A 23,259-nucleotide genomic window follows, 5' to 3' on the forward strand; every position below is an offset into this window, starting at 1 on the left:
TTATAAAAACACAATGATAACTACCTTCACCTGCGTCACTCACTGGTGATGACAACATATCTGTGACCTCGGAGAAAACTCAGACAAAGAGGAGTGGGTGACGACATGAAGATGCATCACAGAGGCTGAGAAAGACATGACTGTATCTATTTTATGTCCTAATAAAGCTTTAGGTTTCGCTTGTATTAACAGAGTTACTCTACTGACTGAGGCTTTGATCCTCAAAGCTGCAAACCCTGATTCACCAAGACAGGACGCTAACAATGACCTGTTACAGTTGACAAAATGTATTTTTCTCTGAGCAAACTGGAATTAAAAATCAACCAAAATGCAAAAATATTTTTTTAGAAAACCTATAAAACAAAAAATGACATTCCATACATTTTAACTATAATCCAAATGGTATTTAAGATCTAATAATACATGTTGTCAATCTAAAGGGACTGATATCGGCTTTTTATTGCATAATGTATTAAGTTATGTACATTTTACTTGATCTATTGACACATTTAACTGCTCTTTATATCACATGAAAAATACAAACAGTTACTGCACGTATAATAGCGCGTTTAATAATCAGATTTGGATTTTGGCTTCTTCTTTTCCTGTAAAATACTTATTTTCTGACATATTGCACTTCTAATTTGAGAAAAACACACAATGACATTCCCTGAAGTCTCCTTGTGCTACGATATTTGACAGTGAAGGTCTTTACAAAAACAAAAGTATGAGTAACAGCTGTTTGTGTTGCTGTCTCACAGTTACAACACTGATTTATAACTTTTATTTATAGCTTCCCGACGGTAATAAAAAGGGTCTCTTCTATCAAACAAAAATATAATGAAGTCAGATCCCTGATTACTAAAATCCTGATGCTTTGGGGTCATTTTGCAGGTGAATTATGTTGATCATGCAACTTTAATTAAATCAAGAGGCCGTGGGAGGTTCACTTTAAATTCCTGTAATTCAATTTGCTAATTGTTTGTGACGCAAGACAAAGAAATGTAACAATGAAAGGTAATCTGATTAAACACTGATTTGGTAAACCACGAGGGTCCAAGTTTTTTGATTCATGCTTCGTGTATTTGCCAGTGAGTAACCTGAGGGAAAATTGCAAACACTTCCAGGACAGTGATGGGATTTTTCCAGAGAGCTTGATGGTGGTGAAAGATCAAAATCAAGTTTCGAGAAATGATCTCTTTACAGGAATCGAACCCCTCACCCCGGGCCTCAAGTGCCAACCCTTAAGCTACGTTCAGGATTGTGTGTTTTGCTGAGGATGAAAGCCAAACGCTCAAATATCGAACAGGTGACTCAGCTTCCAGCTTGGCAGAGAAATCCCCTGAGACCTTTGACCACCTAATCGTTTAGCAGCGCTTATGGTTGGAGATCTGCTCCAGGCTATTAGAGAGATTAGTGTCACGAAGATTTGGGAACAGGCCAAGCCTATATCTGTACTTCATGGTATCCTCAGCATTTATTAGTGAGTACCCAACACATGTTGAAAGGTGATATGTGACAGTATAGTACATACTGCAGCATGGTGCTATATGTAGGTGCAATATGTGGTGACCTACATACAGTGACAGGCTATATGTTGAGTATGCTGCCTTTTTAAAACAGGATACATTTTATGGTTTGAACCTCGTCAAAGATCAGTATTTGATATACTGACATAAGTGTTTTCTGCATTTACTGTATATTAACATTGAAAGATGCAAATATTCTTCATGACACAATGTAAAATGTTAACGGAGAGTAACAGACTGTAGATTTTTATGTACGGATTTATCTTGAACAAAAGCTGGAAAACATTGGATCCAGTTATTTATTTGTTATTTTCGGAAGATGACAGTCTGACTTAAACCGCCCCACATTTTTTCCTCAAAGGCACACGCCATAGTAAAAACGAGCACTCCTCCCGAATTAAAAACAATCCCTAACTCGTAAAGTAGTTTCATCAAGCTAGAGAACGTTCCCCAAAATACAACCGGAAGAGTACGATTCCGCTTTCAAACTAAAAATAAAACGCTGCCGATGCAAACTAAAAATGTCTCAACACAAACTGCAGCAAATTGAACATTTTTAAAGACTTAAATATTAATTAATTGCATTAATAAAAGCAATAAAATGTTACCATTAGCCTGGCCAGCATATCATATCATTGCATGAATGTCATTATCAAGTGAAATGTAGATGCACTGCAAATCCAATTAATGGAAACAATAAAATCAGTACGGGATTTTTAGTCAATTATGTATTTTTCGGGATACATCGATTTATTTATTTTCAAATCTAACAAAGATAGTTACAACTCCGAAGAATATTGTACTTTAGCCTCGTTTACAATTGTTCTATTTTATGTAAGTACCTGCCTACCTACCTGAGATGGTATTAAGCTATTGTGCGGATTCCAGCACATGCACTTTCTCAATTCAATAAATGCAATAATTAATGAACATATAAATGTTCATTAATGGTTGTACTGGATTTTTATTGAAATGTGTGAAAGCTCATACAAATATTTAAATAAGTCCCATGTCATCTTGATAATTACTCTTATGAACAGTGAACATAATTGAAGCCCATTGGAAAACACTTGCGTAATGATATACTCTTTTTCTTATTTATAAAACATAATTAAATGCAACGTACCTTCAGCGATGGACCCTTCTTGCAAAGTTTTATTTTTGAAACACCTCACCGGAAACTGCAGTTACGCGTTTAGCGTTTCGGCTGGCTTGACGCTCGACAGTGACGCCATCTTGAATTGTCCCGACCAGAGGAGGCGAGAAGGAGACGGACTTGGGAAAAACCAGCTCGTCCTAAACTCGATAGCTGCTTGAGCTACACGGATTAACAGCAGCTTTAGAGGTTATTGCTAACATATGATACTGTTTCCACTTGCTCGTAGAAGTTATTTCGACGGAAGAAGGCTGTTTGGCTTACTTTGGAGGCTGAACGGAGACCGGAGGGAACCTCGCTTGTTTCCCAGTCGGAGCGGACGGAGCTGTGGTTGTAGCCGGGCAGCCCCGCCGGAGAGTCGGGAAGAAACTAAAGCTTCCACGCGGAATATAACAACATAAATACAAGACTTGGGCACCCACTTTCCACTGTAGGCGACTGTGGATGCTAAACGCTTCGCCTTTTTGACGTTTTAAAGCTATGCAAAGGGGCTTTTTCCGAGGATACGTTTGATTGGAGGACGGCGGAGTGCGCTTGATTTCCAGTCCGATGGATGTTAGCCCTGCCCGGCTGTGGCTCGGCTGTCCTCTCCGCTGGTTTGAAAAGAGCAGGTTAAACACCCCCAGGCACAGGTGAACACGTAGGTTCATAACAATGCTGCAAACCTGGCAAGTAAATGACAGCTCCGGCTCGGGTGCCAAGAAGTCAAGTGTTTGTGTGTAAACCTGGAAATACCACCATCTTCTTCATCATCATCACCCTCCTCTTCTTCGCTTCTCCTTTTTTGGACTAGTAAGGCTAGCATTACCTGGGATACTCTGGATTCAGGCTCGATTTTGACATTTTAAAATGTCCTTTTTGCAAAGACAGTGCTCTCTGGAGCAACAAGACATTTAATTTGACTCTTTGACTTTTTTTAGATTTTGTTGTTTTTTTGTTTGTTTGTTTTTTTTTTAATTCTCTTTCCAGTCAGAGGATCAGATTCGGATGGAAAATGGGAGACGCCACCAAACTGGCCTTCGCCGTTTTCCTCATCTCCTGCTCTTCAGGTGGGTGTGGAGGGGGGGTTATGCATGGTTTATTGTCAGCTGTGGAGAATTCAATTCAATGCTTATTGTTACCTCTGCAGAGGGCAATGTATAGCTGGTTTGTTGCATGTGGAGAATGCAAAGAAATGCAATGCAATGCAAGCCTGTGGGAAGAAGGGGGGAAACCCCACTCTGCCGTTACGCCTCATTATTGTTGCTTTTTCTGTGCATTCTCCATGTGTGCACGTAGATGTGCACTGACACCCATTGTACAGTGAGTTCAAGACGGGGCATGGGGACCTCAAGGGGTCCCTGAGGGGCTCCTACCGGTACAAATTGGTCTCTTTCAGCAGGGTTTCATTGGAGAATGAAGAGAAACATGGGAATGTGGGAGGAGGAATGTTTTTACCTTACTGTTCTCTTCTGATATGGACTATTATGTAATAATTTACGTGTCTAAAACCATAACTGGGAATACAAAAAGATAAAATATCCTCAATTAAGTTTAGAAAACAATATAAAGTATGTCTTTGAAAGCTTCTATCTTTTATTATATGAGGTCACAAACAATATAGGTCAATTATACACAAATATTTGGGCTCAAAGGTTATTGGAAAATTGGGGTTAGACAGAAGGAAGTGGGTAAACTATTTGTAGTTGTGGTTAACTTTTATTTTTGCAGCACATCCAGTCATTCTTTATAACTCTGGATTGGTAAAATTCAACAAGAAAAGGGAACTAGTCTAAGATTCATCATGTCTAATGATTCACAATGATGCGAAAGAAGTCAGTGAGGTGACAATAAGGAGGAAAGCAGTCGGATCAGGTGTTAGTAACAAGGTGGGAGGATTAAAAAAGTCATTTATGTGCAGTCAGCTCTACCAGCAGATCTGTCGAGTTGTATTATTGACTTCAGAAATGCAGCCGTAAGGAAATGCAATCTAACATCTCTGTGAAAAGTTGGAATCATTTTGAAGCCATTATGTTCAAACGTCTGTTTGTTTTATATCAGAAATGATTCAATTTAGGAAGTGCTGTCATCAAAAGTTTCCTGAAAAACAAAAGTTTACATAATTTTATGACTTAGATTGTGAGACATTATCTGGTTCTAGCTTCCTGAATGTCATGATGCTCTGCTTTCCTTTAATTTATTATAGTGATAAAATGTTTTTGGGTTTGTTTGTTGGTCGGACGAGTTAATTCTTCACTTTCAGCTCTTGGAAATTATGCTGATCATTTTTTTTAGACCACATCATTTTTCAGTTAGTCCTGAAAATCACCAGCAGGTTCAGCGCTTATTTAAATAATTGAGTTGCTCCTTTGTGATCTTTGGAGGACCTTAACGCCCTCAGTGAACCCGTTCAACCTCCCCAAATCAGACGGTGTAGCATCACATGACACTGGACTGGTGCTGTCGGAGCAGGCGGTCCTCCTCTCAGGGGTAAACAAAGTCTGAATGCCGGTGGGAAGCTAATTCAAGTATCATAATACCTAAATCTGCTATGATGTTGACTTCATCACATACCAGGAAGGTGACAAATAGTAACTCAGTGCTCTTAACTTCCCTTTATTGCAGGGCTATGATTAACAACATGTCAGATCTGATAACAACACGCAGCATTAGTTTCACTTTGTTTTATCTGCTGGTTGAAGTGGATTGTAGTTGACAGGAGATACGGGCATTTTGAAAGATTTCATTGCAAAAGAGGAGAAAAATCACACCTACGGGCTCTACTTCCTCTTATTGTTGTCTATTAAGAAGAGTTTTACGTTTCTTTCAGAATGCAAAGTCTTGCTGAAGGATTGTTAACGTGATTGTGCAACTTTGCAAACTGGTTTGACTCTGCTGTTTGGAAGTGAACAACCCAGCTTCTGTGCATGAAAAGGTGTCTCAAATACGGTAATACTTTGGGTTGGTTGGAGGCTAAGCCAGGTGCCGTGTGTGTAGCGAAGCACAGCAGGTGATTTTTCCACTTGCTCATTATTGTCTGAAGTGGGGAAAGAAATGCTTCCTTCTTGAGCTGGAATACTTTCTGAAATACTGGTAGAGTTGGCAAAGCTCAAGATGACACCAAGAAACCTGTGATAAAGACAGGGCACTCAGCCCAGAGTTTTCTATTTCACTGCAACATGCCAAGATTGTGTTGAGATTTTTATTCTAAGCTTGAAAATACAAACAGATACACAGAGAGGGACAGAATGATACATTAGCTGCTTATCCAGACACCAACAACTCCTTTCAGCCTACAAAGATATGAACCTGTGAAATCAAACAAGGTTAAACTTTTTACTCGATTGAAACTGGAGCAGCAAATAACTTAATGTCCCTGTTGATTTATTCTGCAAGAATGGTTTAGTTTTCTGACCTTAAAACTTCCAAAAAGCATGAAGAGTAACATTTACATTTCCTGAGGCCAAAGTTCTGCTTCCATAGATCCAGATAACTACATTGTAAGTTTGAAAAACATCATTATTCTCACATTGAAGGAGCTGAAACCACCAAATATATGACATTTATATACTTTATATACTGACAGAAAGCCGGATCAGTGATTGAAATAGTTTGCTTTGTGTCCATCATCTCACAGAATAATTGACTCACAGCTTTGATTGGCTTGATTGTAATCAATCATTTATTATTCCAAAGATGGCTAAAAGTGCAAATCTACACCTTTTAAATGTAAAATGTTCCTGCTGTAGTCTAATCAAATATCTAAATCAGTGTTGTTTGATTTAGGCTTGAAAACAGACGTAAGCATGCTTTTGTTATATGTACCATATTGAGGAAGAGAAGTTGTCCAACAGGCAGGAATGTGAAATGTGACCTGCTTTATTGTTGCATCCAGCAGCTGCCCCGTGTTTTGATCCCTGCTGGCATGTCTAAACTCTGCTCGCACACATGGCAGGTCAAGGTTGTCTGCTTGAGCGTAGATGTGACAGGATAGTGAACGGACGCCTTGTGTCCATTTTGCTGCTTTCATTGCATTAATAGTAATAAAACAAAGAACAGGCCTCTGCTGAACTGGAGGATGACATTTCTCTTGCACTGATCTGATAATGTGACGCTGCAGCGGGCGGATGTTGAACTCAGGTCGACCTCTGCCTCCGATCACGTGTGAGCTCGAACTGCTAATCTGTAAATATTTACTGTGCTGCTTCCTGATTTGTTGCATGTTTAAACAGAGCTGTGCAATACACAATGAATTTAATCGGGATCTTTTTCAACCATTTCAAAATTTGCAACAAAATAGAACTTGATCATGAAATGACAGGATTCTGAAGAGACAATTATTTCATGAACTTCTAAATTCATAAACATGTGCTAAAGCTTTCTATCACACTTTCAAACGAATTAGACAATCAAAACGTCTTCAAACACAGAATAAAACAACTTAACAGTAAAAATGTACATTTCTTTAATGCTCTTTGGCCGAGCTTGAAGTGCTGCAACAAGAGCAGCTGCTAACGTTAGCTCACCTTAAGACTTCTGAAGACCTAAACTCCTTCATTTGGATGAGTAATAGACTTTAAAACCTGTCAACATTTTAATAGTGACAGTGATGTGACTTACAACACTCAGAACAGTTGTCTTTGAAATGACTCCAGATCTGCTGAAGCTGCTGGATGTGAGAAACTGTTTCCACTTGCTCGTAGAAGTTATTTCGTTTTTCACTTGTTTTCCATCCAGTGTCAGGTCCTGTACCCGTGTGCTAACATGTCAGCAACCTCAAAGACAAGTACACCGTCGACAAATCTTCCTGAAAGCAACAATATCAGCTGTATACCTTCTATGGCTAGTTCCATGTGACTGTTTGACCCCCATGACGGTCTCATATTCTCTAATGAGTTAACGAGTTTAAATTAGTCTAAGTTGAAGCAACAAGCCCCTGTCCTCTTCCTCCTCTCTGTCTGACGTGATGGGAGTGCAGCTCCATCAATCATTCGCAGGCTGCAGAGGTCATTCATGGTGTTCAGTCGTGTTTCCTTGGTTATGTGGAGGAAAAATGTCTGTTTAGATTTCTGCATGTATCCACTAAAGACGCTGATAGATGGATAAGTCTTGTTTCGTGCTCTGCTTTCACATTTAACCTCCTTTTTTGTACGTTGCAGCAATTTCACGCAAGACATTGATCCTCTTGCACACCCGTGTACGGTTACATCAATATGGTGAGGATGTGGCAGCTCTAGATTCTTCTCCAGATCCGATGATTCAGTTTCAGCCGTGCAACATATAAAACTCATCTGTCTGGGATCGGTCGATCACCCGCGCATGGTCTCAGTGTTCTGCCTCACTGATGCGATCGCTGACGTGAGGAACAATTATCAGTTGCAGTAAGTGGGCGAGCTGGTTGACTTCACTAGATTCAGACTCTCTGTCACCAAGCGCTACCTGGTGCTGAATGTTTCAAAGTATCGTTAATTTTCTTGATTTTTTTCAGTTGAGCCTGGCCTTTGTTTTCCACGTAAAGGATAGAAATCTTCCCCCCTGGCTGTATTTTATAAAATTAGAAGATCACATTTCAAATCTTTATTTTTTTTATGTTTCCCACCTCAAACTCTTCATTTCATTTCAGATGATGAAATACAAACAAATGCAAGACACAAAACCGATCTGACCTTTAAGATAATTACCAAACAAACACGTGCTTTCATATTGACAAACATGTTTTTGTCTTGTGTCTCGTATTCAATAAATCATTTGAGTTAAATTCAATAAAACCTGCGTGTTCAGACAAGTTACAGATGTTTCCCTTTGAAACTGTTGATGATTAGAGGACGAGTGTGCTGAGTTTAAACAAAAAGCGTCAAAACACGAAGAGCAGAAGAGGAAAAAAAAAGTTACACTAATTTAAAATCCAGCACTCAAGTAACTTCTGTAACAAAGTGTCCTAATGGCTGACTAAAACTTATGTTCACTCTGAGTGGATGAGTTGATTATTCACTCTTTTAATCGTACAAAACCTTCACAAGTGCACTGAGTTGAGAGTTGAAAAGGAGTAAATAAATGGGGGCCATTACTCGGCTTGTAAAACATTGAACTCCAAATATTCATCCCTACATTCAAATCATTTTAACCTTGACTACACCCTCCTTCGCAACCATCCTGCACCCTCCTGCTGCAGTCACCAGTCACAGGCCCTCAACCTGCTCTGTCCCATTTTCTTCTCCTATCTATTTCTAATATGTGCTCTTGCATTATGCATTAGGCTACAAAAGCACAGGTGTATTTGTTAAAGCCAGATGTAGCTTCTTTTTCCCATCGGGCTCAACTAGCCTGACTGCTTATTTCCAGGGTCGTGTATCATTCTGAGCTTTAACATCATCAAAACAAGCACCAGGTTGTACTGCATGGAAGGAAAACTGGGACCAGAAACAGCTTGTTATTAAGTTCGGCAGGGGAAATTCTGACGCAGTTGTGGCAATGGATATATTAAGACTCTGGTTAGCTAAACACCCTGCAGAAACATGGATAGTTTTGCTGCACTTTGTGGAAAAGTATAAGAGTCTTATTGCATATATGCAGAGTAAGAGACTTTGTACATTGTGCACAGGGTTGGCTTAAATATTGAGGCATTTGCAGTTTTGATGTGTTTAATGTGCATTTCTGAAGTGAAAGTAAATTAAAAATCTATTTCTGTAATGCTTTTTACACACCAGATGACAAATGGAGGGGCGGCTAGCTGAGCTGCCACCACTTCGGTCAGTAGTTTCCTCACATCACACCTTTGTGCATTGTTATTTTAGTACTTTCTTTGCTCATGCAAATGTTAATAATGTTAATGTTAGGGTGAATTATTAGAATTTTCCTATGAAGAGTTTTTTGTATTACCAAGCCTTTCTTTAGAGCTGACTGTTGCCCCCAAACAAAGGTTGAAAGTTCTTTAACGATGAGCTAGTCAACTTAATCTTGTTTTTTGTTTTTGTTTTTGTTGCATGCCATTATAGAAAAAAAGAGTCCATAATATTGGAGAGTAAATACAATGAAGATGACCTTTGAAAAGTTCAGTAGGATCATTAAGTCTACTTGTTGGTGAAGACTTGTGTTGACTTAATTAGTCTTGTTTATTATGTGTGAAAGGCACAGCAGGTAACCTTTTAGACATTACACAATGCTGTTATGACAGGTTTGAAGTCTCAGGCCCTAGGCCTCTTAAACACTCGCCACATGAATGACTATCTAAACTTTCACTACAATTATAAGCCATCTAAACTCCATAATTGCTATTGAGGGGATTTTCTCCTGCAGCAGCGATTTGTTCCAACCTGCTCCTGGTATCATTGGGCTGAGCATTGCCACACAGGACAATCCACTGAAAAAAAAAAGAAAAGCACCGCAGAGGTTAAGTAATTAGAGGAAATCATTTGAAAGCCACTTTAGTGTACTTTCTCTGACGCTGACACCTTCTGATGCAATAAATCTTCGAGCAGGGCAAAGCACATGCAAAGGATTATTTGCAAACGCTGTAAGGCTGAGAATCTTTTTTTAACTGCAGCGTAGAGGCAGTGAAGAGACTAAAATAACATACATATTTAATTCAGCATCACCTCCTGCGAGCAAGCAGAGGTGTAGGCTTTGAAGAAGACAGAAGATGACAGTTTGAGCTTCTCTCTTCTCGTATAAAATAATGATCATGGTTAGTCCTCCGATATAGCAGTCACTACATAATCAGACTCCATTATTTTCAGAGCACAATTCTCCTGACCTTTTGCACCCAGCCTTCTAATGGGGATTTGCATTATTTTTAAACCTTTTTGGATTTAAATGGCAAATAGCTCTAAGAACCTGCATTTGCCCAAAAGGCAAAGAGTTTTACTACACGAACAAGTTGGTCTGCTTCTTCGACCACTGAGTTTGTTATTTGTCACTGAGCGTTACACAAATATTCTATGAGATATTATTAGATAATGTTTTATAAAAGTTCCATCAGGATCCTTTCTGTAATGTTGTGTGACACTTGGAATAACAATGTGAGCCTGTCAGCTGCAAAAACAAGCCCTATAAGTGGCCGTACTTTGATCCAAAACAATTGTCCTGATGGATTATGTTGCAGCCTTCACAGTCCATTTCAAGGCTGTCAGCTTGTGAAGCCTACTGGAGAAACTCCAAAACCTTTTTGTCATTTGGACTCTAAAATATGTATGAATAAGAGGAATTCCCTTTTAATTGTATGTAGGAGAAGGTGGGTCAACAGGGCGGACAAGAGCTCACTTTGTAACCAAAAAGGTCACATGTTTAACATCCGCTACAGGCACTCGTCCTGTCAGCATGTCCTCGCGCAGAATCCTACCTGCTCAGCTTATTGTAAGTCATGCCGTGTAAGAGCATCAGCTAAAAGCCTAAAATGTAAATGCAGACGGAGCGCACCTCTGTAATGGGAAGTCGATGAATAGTCCCTGTAAGCATTACTGACTCAAATTAAAACTAATGATAGGGAGACTGTGAGCAGAAGGTGGAAAGAAACACAACCACCTTTAAGCAGCTGTCGGTGTGTTTCTGCAATATGTAAGCTAAACGTGGACATACAGTACAGGCAGGACTATTTGATCTGAGTCCTGACCACTTGAAGTGTTGGTACCCCAGAGACTAGTCCAGATCAGTCCTTTACTGTAATTAATGCATCCTGCAGATGTTGCTTTATGTGCTTGGGAGAGTTTCAGTCTAGACAGGCTGGCTGCTCAGACGGCGAGGCCCTGCTTTGATCCTTGATTAAAAACTGCGAGCTGTACATTCATCATGCTCTTGTTTCAGGCTCTCTCAAGGGTCCTCGCCTGCTTTACGCTCCCTCCTTCCTCCCTTCCTCCTCTTCCTCTTCGTCCATCTCTTGCCAAGATTCCTCACTGTCATGAAGGTCGCTGTAACCTCTTATCACCAAACCACTAAAGGGTAATGGGTTCTCGAGGACTCGGCGGGGCCAGGGTGATCACTGTTCGCTCGTGATAGTGCGGGTTCATCATCCTGCCATTATTGTTGCCGTCACTTTGTGTTACCGTCTAATAAACCTCAAATGTCATTTAGGATGCTGCCATGTGAACAAAAGGAATCAGCAACAGGTCTTTGGTGTGACATTTCTAATCCTGTTAGCAACACAAATAACACATTCATAGAAATTGAATGAGGAATAAGCTTGTAAATCAGAACGGAAATCCTGCTGTAGACTGAAATAATATAATGCTTATCAGTGCTTCTTGAATACAAGGCTTTTAACTCTATGAAAAGGTTCCATTACATCATCTTGTTTGAATTGATCCAAAATGAAATCCATACCAGCGAGAGCAGTCACTCTTTCTGCAACAGATATCTGAGGCTTTTGTCTTTTGAATTATCACTGCTCAGGTTTGTTGATGACATCATTTTGCATGTTAAGTGAGATATTAATTGGAGTAAAATATTGTGCTGGCAGCTTCAAGGTAGCTGAAGTTCAATTGTTCTTTGCACGATAGTATCTAAAGTGAAAATCATAACAGCAAGATCTGAACTTGCATGGTCATATGTTTGAGCCAGTTTAAAAGGCATGAAGCATTTGAAGATACAGCAAGCAGTTTAATATACCTTAAGCAGAGTTTAAATGTAGCCACTGTTAGATGTTTGGGTACTTTTATCTGCTGTACTAAAAACAACCGTAATGCCTTTGCACTCGAGCTCTAAAAACCTCTTCAGTGTTATTTTGTTTCCTGTTTCTTCACTCGGATACTTTTGGATTCAAATTGGTTTGAGTGCTGAAAAACTATATAGACTAAATAATAACAATTCAAATACTCTGAGTGTAATTGAAAGCCTTTATTGTCATTGTGTGATAGGATTCAACGAGATTAAAATCTCTACTGCTGGTTGCTGCGTAGGAGTGAAAAAGACATGCATACAGTATAAAAAACATTTCTGCTCAAATATATGAGAAAAGAACTCATTTGTTTTGAAACACTCACAGCTTGTCTACAAATAAGAAAAAACTGCAGATGATTTGGTAATGCAAATGAGTGTTTGTTGCAGCATTGATTCAGCAAGCAAAACTTTTGGAAAACAGGTTGATTTTAAAAAATATATATCTGACAGATTTTCAATATTTAAGTCAATCGTTATGATTTGCAGACTTGCCTAACTTTTTAGCTGAGGTTTCACACAGATACGATGCTTTTGAAAATACTCCTACAGAAATGACATCACAATAAATCAAAATAGCTGCTGTGGAGCTACAAGATCATTTTTACTGCAGAGCTCAGAGGATTAAACTCTTGTTTTTGACACTGGTGGCTCACTTGTATCTCAAACCTCTGTGTTGAATTGACAGCGAGGTGAAGAGGGGATTTGTTCAGTCTTGAAACTCTTAATGGTTGGGTAGTTTTCCCCCCTCAAGCAGTATTGATGGGAAGGAGTTTTGTAATGGCAGTGATTTCCTGGTAATCCCTGAGTCATCATTGGTATTGATACATAGAACACTTAAAGCTTTGTAGATATTTATTATAGTTATCCTCTGCATCAGGCGGAGTCAGAATTCTTCTCTTACTGCACATGTAATAAAATCCCAATTAAAAATACACATTTATTTTGGCCGTGAGGGGCCCTGTGACAGTATGCGTCATTAGTTTACACTAAATATAAAGATGAAGCCAGGAGTCAGCGAGGTCGTCTGATGGCTGCATGGATGAAAGAACAAGGAGGGGGGGTTTATTGACTCCCGTCGTTTATTGGTATGTCTTGTACAAATGCGAACCTGGCGAGTGCAAACAGAGAACATAATTGAATGGCAGACAACATGTCTTGGAGGGGCCACGTGAGATGACTCAGAATGGGCAGGTCTATTAGTTAACACGCAGTAGCCTGTGATCTAGCGTGGGCTAACCTTGACCACACAGTGTATTTTTGTACACTTTAAGCTCTCCTATTTTGGTTTTTGTAGCGTAAGCAGAGCTGCAGGAGGCGAACACGATAGCGTATTTTGATTACACTGACTGTAAGGGGCTCTGCAATATGAATTGTGATACTGTTTCTCTGAAGGTTTTACTGCAAGCCTGCATTACCTTGTGATGGGTGCTTGAGGCCCATTCAATAGCTTTACTGCAGTGGATTATGGGAAATATCTCTGGCTGAACTGGACTCAACTCACAAAGGACCAATCTCCTCATATATATAATAGCTCGTCTGCCAGTCTCCCTCCCTCACTGGCTCACTCCCTCCATTTTCCCTTCATTGATTGCTTGTTTTATAAAAATGAATTGAAATGCTCATGCTGCTGGCTTTGTGATATTGCAATATCGCTGCAAACTCAATACACCGTAGAGCTTTAAGCCCAAGTGGCACTTAACACACCCGTCGAACAAATCCAAACAATCCAAGCACAGAGAGAATAGAGGAGAGGTGGGGGTTTTTGCAGATCCTTCTAGGAGAGATAACGAGGAGTTTTAAATGTCCTGTAAAGAATGTCCGGTATGCAATGGCTGACTGCGTCAAGCATGAGGAACACTGGCTGGTATGTGCTCCTTGTGCAAAATGGTCCAGTCCACCCAGGCACTCTCCTCCTCCTCCTCCTCATCCTGACCTGTCCAGCAACCAGCTCCATCAGCGCTAATTGAGGCGGAGACCAATGGGCGTTTGACGCTCGGGCATACCAGTGGGGATTAAAGGGATTGGATTCAGTTGCTGAGTGCTGTGGTTTTTAATGCCCCCACCACCTCGCCACCATGCCCCCGCTCTCCTGCCCCCGCGGAAAGAGTGCAGTCTTTGTGACCAGCTCACCCAAGCCAACCCGACCACCCCTGCCATGTCACGACACCATCTGATTGGGCATTAAAGCAGGGCTCCGGCTAAACCCCGTCTACTGTAAAATACCGTCTGGCTGTGTTACCTCTCTATTCATTCAGCTGCTGCAACAAGATTACCACTTCTGCAGGAGAAAATATGAAACTAATATAATTATACAACATTCCTCCCTGAAATACATCATTTCATCCAAAGAACAAACCCCATCTGTGCTTTTATCTTTCCCCTGCATCTCTGCTATAATCATTTTTCATGATTATTACCACCTGATGATAAATCTCTCACATCAGAGAAGCTCTGATTAAGCACTTCAGCTAACGTTTTTTCAAAATTAGTGCCATGGGACTTGAGAATCTGCCGCCAGCTCAAAAGAGAAAGTGTACGTTAGGTGGTGACCTGTCCGTGGGCCTGTGGTCTACCATGCTGCCCCTGCTGCCTTATGCCTGTGATACTTAAACAGCTATAAATGGTAGAAAAAAGTCTTCATCCAAGCTGGCCAGGAGCTGCCCTCAAGGCAAGTGATGGGATGAATCTCTAACCAGCAGTGCCCACGTTTTCAGTCCGGGGGAAAAAGCTTTATGGCATTGGATAAGTTGATAACAGATTTATTTGGTGGTTTTTAGGGAATTCTTCAATATATTTAGAATAAAAAATAATCAACCATATAATCATAAAATCCTCGTCCTAGCTAGAGCTGCACATCTAATCACATTTTTATTGTAATCGTGCATTAAGCCTTTACGATTGCATTTCAAAGAACATTGCAAGAGCTGTCACAGTTCAACACATGCTAATGCTGTACTTATTTAGTCTTGTCTTGGGTCAGTTAAGTTTGGAGTAGTGTCACATTTCATCAACAGAAACATCAAGTATTGCTTGCAGACAGCAGCTTGACCTCACTTCTTTATTCAACACAGTTCTAAAATCATTGCTCGCATTTGTTTTTACCTCTGGTCGCTCCCATTCCCACACAAACCAGAAACTAGCACCCCAAGCATCCATACATCACCTGGAGTCTATTTCATCTAAGACCGGATGCAGATGATAAGTTGATCCTTAGAACAAATTCCATCATAACGAACAATCCCCACTCCTGGCAGCCACACAAAAAAAGGCTGTGATGAATGACTTGTTTACCTACTTCGATGCAGGCCTGGCCCGCCAAAATGCCACTTCATTATGAGGCTTCAGCGCAGAGTGCTGCACAGACGGCCTCTGCGACCAGCCTGAGAGGAAATGAGATAGTAGGTCCTGGATTCCTCAGCGACCGCCCATCTAAGAAACATGCACAAAGGACAGTTTTTTGAGCCTTAAATGTCAGATTTGAATGCAATAAATCTACATTTTTGTAGTTTTTTTATTTTGCATATTTGACACTAAGCTTTGCTGCACGGCACAGAGATCATCTGTAAATGAAACCAGAAACATGAGGGCTTTACTGCCTGTTTTCATCTAAGCTTTCTTAAACACAGTAAAGGTCGAATCATTTTCATTGTGGTGTTAACACAGCTGCTAATGGAAAGGAGCCAAGTGTACATTTATTTACATAAAGATATATTTATATAGAAAACTGTGAGGCTTTAATGCAGCCTCCCCTGCAGGTGTTAGTGCTGCTGTTAAACATCACTACTAAAGGATACCTCAATGAAACACACATTGGCTTAAGTTTTGGAGTAAAGAGAACAATATCCCTGGGCGTCCACTGGCTACCTTCCAAAGTGGCTACGTTGAATATTTCTACAACATTTGGCAGCATGTTGGTGGTGGTCATTTCCCACCGAGCATGCAACTCACTTCTTCCCACCGGCTGCACATCAGACCAGAACCTCCTCTCCTACCTTGTGGCCCTCTCACTTTGCTGATAAAGAGACATGTGCGCACACACACACACACACACACACACACACACACACACACACACACACACACACACACACACACACACACACACACACACACACACACACACACACACACACACACACACACAGGACTCGATGTAGCTCTCTCTTGTGATTTTTGTTTCCCCTGAGGAAGTTTGGCTCATGTTTTCGATAGGAGGTGGTGTTTAAGAGAGAGCATGTCATTTGAGTAAGAAAGTGAATTTGAGCTTTTACTCTGCTCGGGCTTCTTACTGTCTCTTAAAAGAAAATGCTTAGGGGACAAATTTCTTAAAGTTATCTTCCCCAATTTAAGAGATAATTGACAACAAACTCACAGAAAAGATTCAGACTTTATATCTCTGGATATTAAAGTCATCTCTGAAAAAGAAAACTTTCTTGCACTGTAGGGACAAAACAAAATGTTCATTTATGCTGCTTCTCTTACTGTTAGGAATTATTTTTAGTCTCAGGACATGTTAAGACCAATCTGGATTTCTAAAAGTTATTATCACTGTATTAAAAAGTAATGATAGGCTCACCTCTCAATACTCAAGTTTCAGGCAGACAATTTCAAAACCTTTGACTTTGTTTGACTTTAGAATTTAACAAATAAAGGCTGCTTCCTAGAAGTCCAAATGATCAATCTGGAAAACCCTGAGTGCACTTGCGTCACTAGAATCTCTGCCAAACAAACACAGATTTACTGATTTAAACCAATACAAACTCTGGATACACCGATTTCTTGATAACACTGTTTTTTTCAACCTGTTTGGACTTAAGAAGGAGCCATTGTTTGTCGCCTTTTTGCTGTTTCTAAACGGGTTAGGTTTCCTTTAGTATTCTGTGCTCACAAAGTTTTTTTTTTTTTTACCAAGAGCTAAGATCTTCTCTCCAAAACCAATGATGCTGGAAGTTAAAGGTAGTACAAATTGTTATCTTATTATAAATCAGTCAGTCTCTGCTGCTTTTGGACAGGCTTTGGATGCTACTAGCTAATCTGCTAAATAAAGCTTACAAGCTGATTAAAACCCCCTGTCCACTGAAGTTATATTCTAAAAAACCATGAAGAGTCACTTAGAAATGACATCAGGTGAACATCATACAAGTCAAACATGTGATATTGAAAAGCCTAATATGATCCTACCTACCAAAGTCAATCTGCTTCAGCCTTTATTACAGTTTAAAAACATGAATTTCAATGACTTCTTCAAGCATGCACATTCTGTTCACTTGAATGAGGCTTTAAAGCAACCTTTGTATCTCATTTTCTAACTCCGATTCTGTAAATTATCCGTAGCATTGCTGCAAATCTCCCCTCCACACATCATTTTTCCAACACTTAATCTTTGAAAGCTTGAATCAATTCCTCTGATCCACTTTCCTTTTTAAGCCTCAGGTGAATAGAGGCCAGCAGCGAGTTGGCTGTCAGCCTTCAGGTCTATCACTATGCATCTCGCTATCAAAGAGGAAAGCCTCGCCCTCTCGTTGTGTTCACCGTGTCACGGCGTCCCACTGTAACTCTCAGATTCAGCTGCTCTGAATCGACTCTACCTAGCGTGACCTCCTTGGCCGTCACACAAAAGATTGAGTTTTCAGAGCGGGCTGCAGATAATCAGTCATTTCCTCCCGTCGCAGCGTCTCTGCCAAGCAAACATCTTTTCCATCTTCATATTACACTATCTCTGGTGAATCACATCTCCTGTTTGCAGCCTAATTGCTCTTTAAAAACTCCTGTCTAATTCCTTTATCTGATCACTCTTTGGCTGCAGGAACATCTTAAACCCTTCTCTATATATTTCTCTGAATTTCCATGTACAGATTATCAGCTTTATACCTGAAGAGTAAAAAATGTAAATGTCAGAGTTAGTTTTCAGAGGCAACAGGCTGCAAGCGAGGGGTAGAGGAGTCGTTTTTCTGAATAAAACCCCAGTGGATCGAGAAGTGGGTCGGGTGTTTTCAGACGTTTTGCAGTGGGAGGCGTTGCAGAAATGTCCGCAGCGAAAGTAGGTCTCGGTTAACCTTGATAAATCTCTTGTATAACTGAAAAAACAGAGAAAACATTTTTCCAAGAGAAGAAAAGAAAGAAGAGGGGGAAAGGTGTTGTGATTTGACTGATTGGGGTCTGTCCTTTGAGAGCCAATGTTCAAAGGACAAAGATTTCCTTTTTTGAGGGAGGCGATCAGTTAAACATGACAAAAACTCTTTGGTTTAATGTTGAAGTTTCTCAGAATTGAAGCATGGAGGCATATATTGTTCAACAGATCTTTTTCTTGCTAATTTAGCCCCATGTGGTCTGTCATTATTTTTAATTAACAAGACATGTTGATTAAGATTGAACTTCTTTTAGCTCTTCATTTTCCCTCCATCTTTTCTCTTTTGTTCCATTTGTTTCCATTCTTTAACACCCTGTGATGCTTTCCCTTGAGCTTGTTGTGAATTATATATGTTACATGCGTCATTTCTAAGAAAATGACCCTGCTTGAACATTATGCAGCCATATTCATCCGAGCACACTTTCTTTTGTGATCTTTCTTTACAACAACCTTATTACAGCAAACAAAGCGAGCCTGTGCCACTCTTGTTTGACATTTCCATGCGTGAAATATCTTCCTTAGACAAAGAGCCTTCTCTCTCTTTATTGCCTGGATGTGTGCTCGTGGGTGGAAGTCCTATTGTATGTCCTTGCACAATCGCTCCGTGTAGGCTCTGCACTCGGTGACATTATCCACTTTAGTGAACTCTGAGCTGAGACTTAGTCAGAAGATTGATTCCTCTGCTTTCTATCCTTCATATCCGCCATACTGCCACGCAGCTCATTGCCCACCTTTGGCACACGGCTCTATAGGTAGTCGCTTCAATTCAGAGAAGTGATTGATTTGTGCTCTCCACGGCTGTATTTACAACACAGGACTGTATTTGCAGTTCACAGGGCTGGCAACTTTTTCTCACACAGTGTGATACGTTAGGGAGGCGTTATCAATGGTACTGATGAGGTGTTGCAGCTTGCCTTGACAAAGGAAGAGAAAAGGACGGCTCTAAGTCTTGCTTTCATACTCAAAAGTACATTAGTTGACTGTCACTTTATGTGAGTTAAGTTTGCCTTAGTGCCTTTTCTTTACATCCACACAATCAAAGCATTAAATGGAAGAGGGAGGAGCTGCGTGTGGGTCACTGCAGAACTTAAAACAACATGTTGAATCAACAATGTCAGGCATTATAAATGATGGCAGACAATAATTCATCTCATAGCAAGGGCAAACATTTCTGTGGATGCAGCCAGTCAAGCCAAGCACCTGTCTCCAAGTAGAGCTGCCTGCAACAGTTAGTCTAAAGCCCTTTTTACAGTGAAGTTCTGCTACAGCGCCACAACAAAGCTCCGCCATCATCACATGTTAAGACATCCATATTGACCTAATTTCATTATTCTCTATGTCTGTATTTTAATTTACACACGTTTCCATCAACGGCACCAGATTTAGAATCTTAAATTATCTCTAACTTCGGACTCCCTTTGTTTGTATCTTGGTCTTAGCGATACTTTTCTTACCCCTACATTACTCGTTCAAAACAAGCACCTCCATGCAGCGTCCAAAGCGTCCTGCACATACCTCCTCGTAATTATCACACAAAGGGGACGTCACATTCCTGCCCATCCAGGACGAGTAAAAGGAACACTGGCACTGTACACCGGATGTTGAAACTGCTGAAGGACTTGATGGAGTAGATAAACACAGGCGAGGATTATACACCTCGTCTTAGACCGAGTCACAGCATTCATCAGGGGATACAGAATCACAGCAGAGAAGGTTATCTGGGGACAACGTCCAGGAAAAACATCAGAACTGGTTCCTTATCTTTTGTTGCCGTGAGCTGATCTGTGGTGGGGGAAATATAATCATTCGTCACCGTTAATTTTCTGAACTCTACTGGAGGAACACAACACCTGAAATGCATGATGGGCTATCTCAAGGCTCGTACAAACCAGTGCCATGAATATTGTTTGCATTATTTCATTAAGAGTGTCTTTCCAACAAGTCCTCTTCACACTGTATCCTTCTGCAAGCAGTGTCACACCAAAGGGCATCTCGGCACTGCTTTGTCATGAAAAGGCGAGGAAGCAAAGGAATTCTTTTTTCTTTGCTCGATCGTGAGGGATTTAAAACTCTTTCATTTTGCTTTCATAACTTGGTAGTTTTCAAATATGTTTTTATTGAAAGAAATTAAATGGAAAATTCAAAACAAATCGAGAATGGGATTTGTTTGCTTTTGCTAAAGTGTAAGCGAGGACCGATATTAAAACTGCATGAACCACACGCTAAATGATCTTTCCCGTGGAGTTTTCTGTGCTCATTAGTTGGGCAAACTCTTTTTTTCACAACATGAAATAATACACATACCTGTGTTTTTTTCTTTTCTGCCATGTTTGAATGAAGTTTGGCTTAATGAATATCAGTTTCCTCGACATTTTTAAAACTGTCTACTCCAAAACCAGGACTGTTTTTTCACAGCCCTCTCTTTTTCGTTTCGGCCTTGCGCTCTGGATCTCTTAGCCAACAGTTCACAGCGGCACCTGTTGCTGTGAAATAGTTCAGGGGCTTCATGGGAAAATGGATTTTGACGAGAGAGGGAAAAAAAATGCTGTCAGAGCTGCTGTGAGCCACAGTGACCTGGCTTGCCAGTGAAGTAGCCGCTCTCCTTCTCTCTTTTCCATCTGCAGCTGTTAATGTTGCTGAAAAGAGACCTGTGGTGCTTTCAGGGCCCCGCGTCTGCATTAGCTGGCTTTACGTAAGCAGCCATTTTATTGAAGAATACATGGTCTTCCTAAAGGTGGCCTCCAAAAAAACAAGCTGAGGCCTAATATCTGAAAGCTTCTGCTGTGACTTGAGACGACACTGTCAGGGCGATGCAGGACAAACTCCTTTTTCTGGCAGAGGAGAATGGATAATCACCATATAAATGGGAACATTATTCTTTATTTGTCCTGCACTTTTCTGTTAAATTACGGAGCATTTGGGGACATGTAAAGAACCAATAAATAAAAGTGGGAAAGGTTGCAAGATTGCAAATGATTGCAGGCTGGAAGAATGTAAAAAGAAAGGACCTGAAAGTTCGTAAAACAGCGATAAACACATAAATACGAGAGCCTTTTTGTGAAACACGTTCTGCTAATAGTCCAATTACATCTGCCCAAGAGGGTTTTATACAAAGAATTGAACTGCAGCAAAAAAAAAGCCAGCGGAACCCTTCAGAAACAGAACATAAAATACATTTAAATAGTTTGGGTAGACACTAGACAGTGTGCTCTCTCTTCCCTTTGCAGTAGCTTTGGGTTGAACATATGACTGAAGATCTTTTTGAAGCTTCAGTGCTTTTTGAAATCATCAATCGCTATAATAATAGAGATTGAATGCTTTTAAAAGACTTAATGGAACATGTTGATACATATCTACAGACATGTTAGACTGCTGCATGCATTGAGAACATCGCCTGACTCTGAACACATTTCTGACTAATGCCAGAGGCCTAATGAAGTTGATAACCCTTTGACACACACACACACACACACACCTTTTCCAGAGTGTGATGATGTGTTTTTCACACAAACAAGTTAAGTAATAGGTTCACAATATGAGAGGAAGAAGCTGGCTGATTAAGTGGGATTTTGAGCAGTTGTGTCTGAGTGGAAAATAAAAAATAGAAATACCATAGAAGGCAGATCCTGGCTGCCTTTGAGTCTGGACCGCTTGGTTTGCATCACCATCGAAGAAAGCAGACGCTAGGCCCGACCATCTTCAGTCCCGTCAGCAGTCCAAAGTGGACTAACTCTCTGACAGGTGATGAGAGGCGGCAGCAGCAATGCTAAACTGACAAGCTGTCATGCAGTGTTTTCCCCTGGATATCAGTTTGCAAAAAAGCTGCTGCCTGCGTTCACCAGCAGGAAATCAGAGTCTTTTTTATTTTGGCGGGGAGGAAAAACTATTGACTCACTCTTGAACAGGATTTTCTGCTTCCCTCTGTAACTTTTCTCTGTCATGCCCGGCTGGTTTTGATTGTTCATGTTTGAAAAGCTTTCACTTTTCATAGGTGTATTGACTCTCCTGAATCACTTTGTTAAAAAAAGGACCAGGGAGGTGAATTTCATGAGCCCTAAATGTTTTTTGACTTTACTTTATTTCATACTCTCAGGTGGCTAAGATATTTCCTACCACAAGTTATTGATAGAAAAATAAATGATCTTCTTTGGAGGAAAATAACATTTATATCTCCTTGCTTCAGTGGCTTGTAAATCTTTAAATTCAAAAGCTGCTTCCACAAGTTTTTGAGCATTTACCTTGGTAGAGTAACAGCTTTCTCCTGTAGTAAAAGTCAACAGAGCATCGATTTTTGTCTCTTCAATTTGATGGAAAAATTAAAGAGATGTCCTGTTTGTCCTCTGCAGGTGCCATCCTGGGACGCTCGGAGACTCAGGAGTGCGCCTACTACAACTCCAGCTGGGAGAAGGAACGCACCAACCGCAGCGGCATCGAGCCGTGCTTTGGCGACAAAGACAAGCGGCGGCACTGCTTCGCCACATGGAAGAACGTGTCCGGCACCATAGAGATCGTCAAGCAGGGCTGCTGGCTTGACGATGTCAACTGCTATGACAGGTACGCATGAACTAAAGGATACTCTACTTATCACTGCCTCTTTTGATTTCAATTGTATCTCAATTGTCATTATTTATATAGCTCTATTTTTGAGGAGCCAATCTGATTTCTGCTCTTTTCGCTCTCCTAAATAATCAGAAACAATTCTTAAAATATCCATTCATTGTCTAATTTTTGGTTTTCTTTGTTTGAAGGTCTGAATATTTGTCCACTGTTTGTATACTGTCTCCCCAATACTAGAAAAAATTGTGTTGATAATG

At 40.4% G+C, this 23,259-nt stretch overlaps 1 protein-coding gene across 2 annotated transcripts in view; it reads left to right on the forward strand.

Annotated features, from left to right (window-relative positions):
- The first annotated feature begins 2,768 nt into the window (after positions 1-2,768).
- The window catches only part of LOC109984197 (activin receptor type-2A), a 44,510-nt gene continuing 24,019 nt past the window's right edge, over positions 2,769-23,259 (forward strand). For both annotated transcript variants that reach the window (XM_065951721.1, XM_020634243.3), the window contains exons 1-2: positions 2,769-3,734; positions 22,792-22,999. In XM_065951721.1, coding sequence (XP_065807793.1) covers positions 3,680-3,734; positions 22,792-22,999 — 263 coding nt within the window. In that variant the 5' untranslated portion in view covers positions 2,769-3,679. The remainder of the gene's footprint in view (positions 3,735-22,791; positions 23,000-23,259) is intronic.

The sequence above is a fragment of the Labrus bergylta genome, chromosome 24 (genome assembly GCF_963930695.1).
Source record: "Labrus bergylta chromosome 24, fLabBer1.1, whole genome shotgun sequence".
Lineage (NCBI taxonomy): Eukaryota > Metazoa > Chordata > Actinopteri > Labriformes > Labridae > Labrus > Labrus bergylta.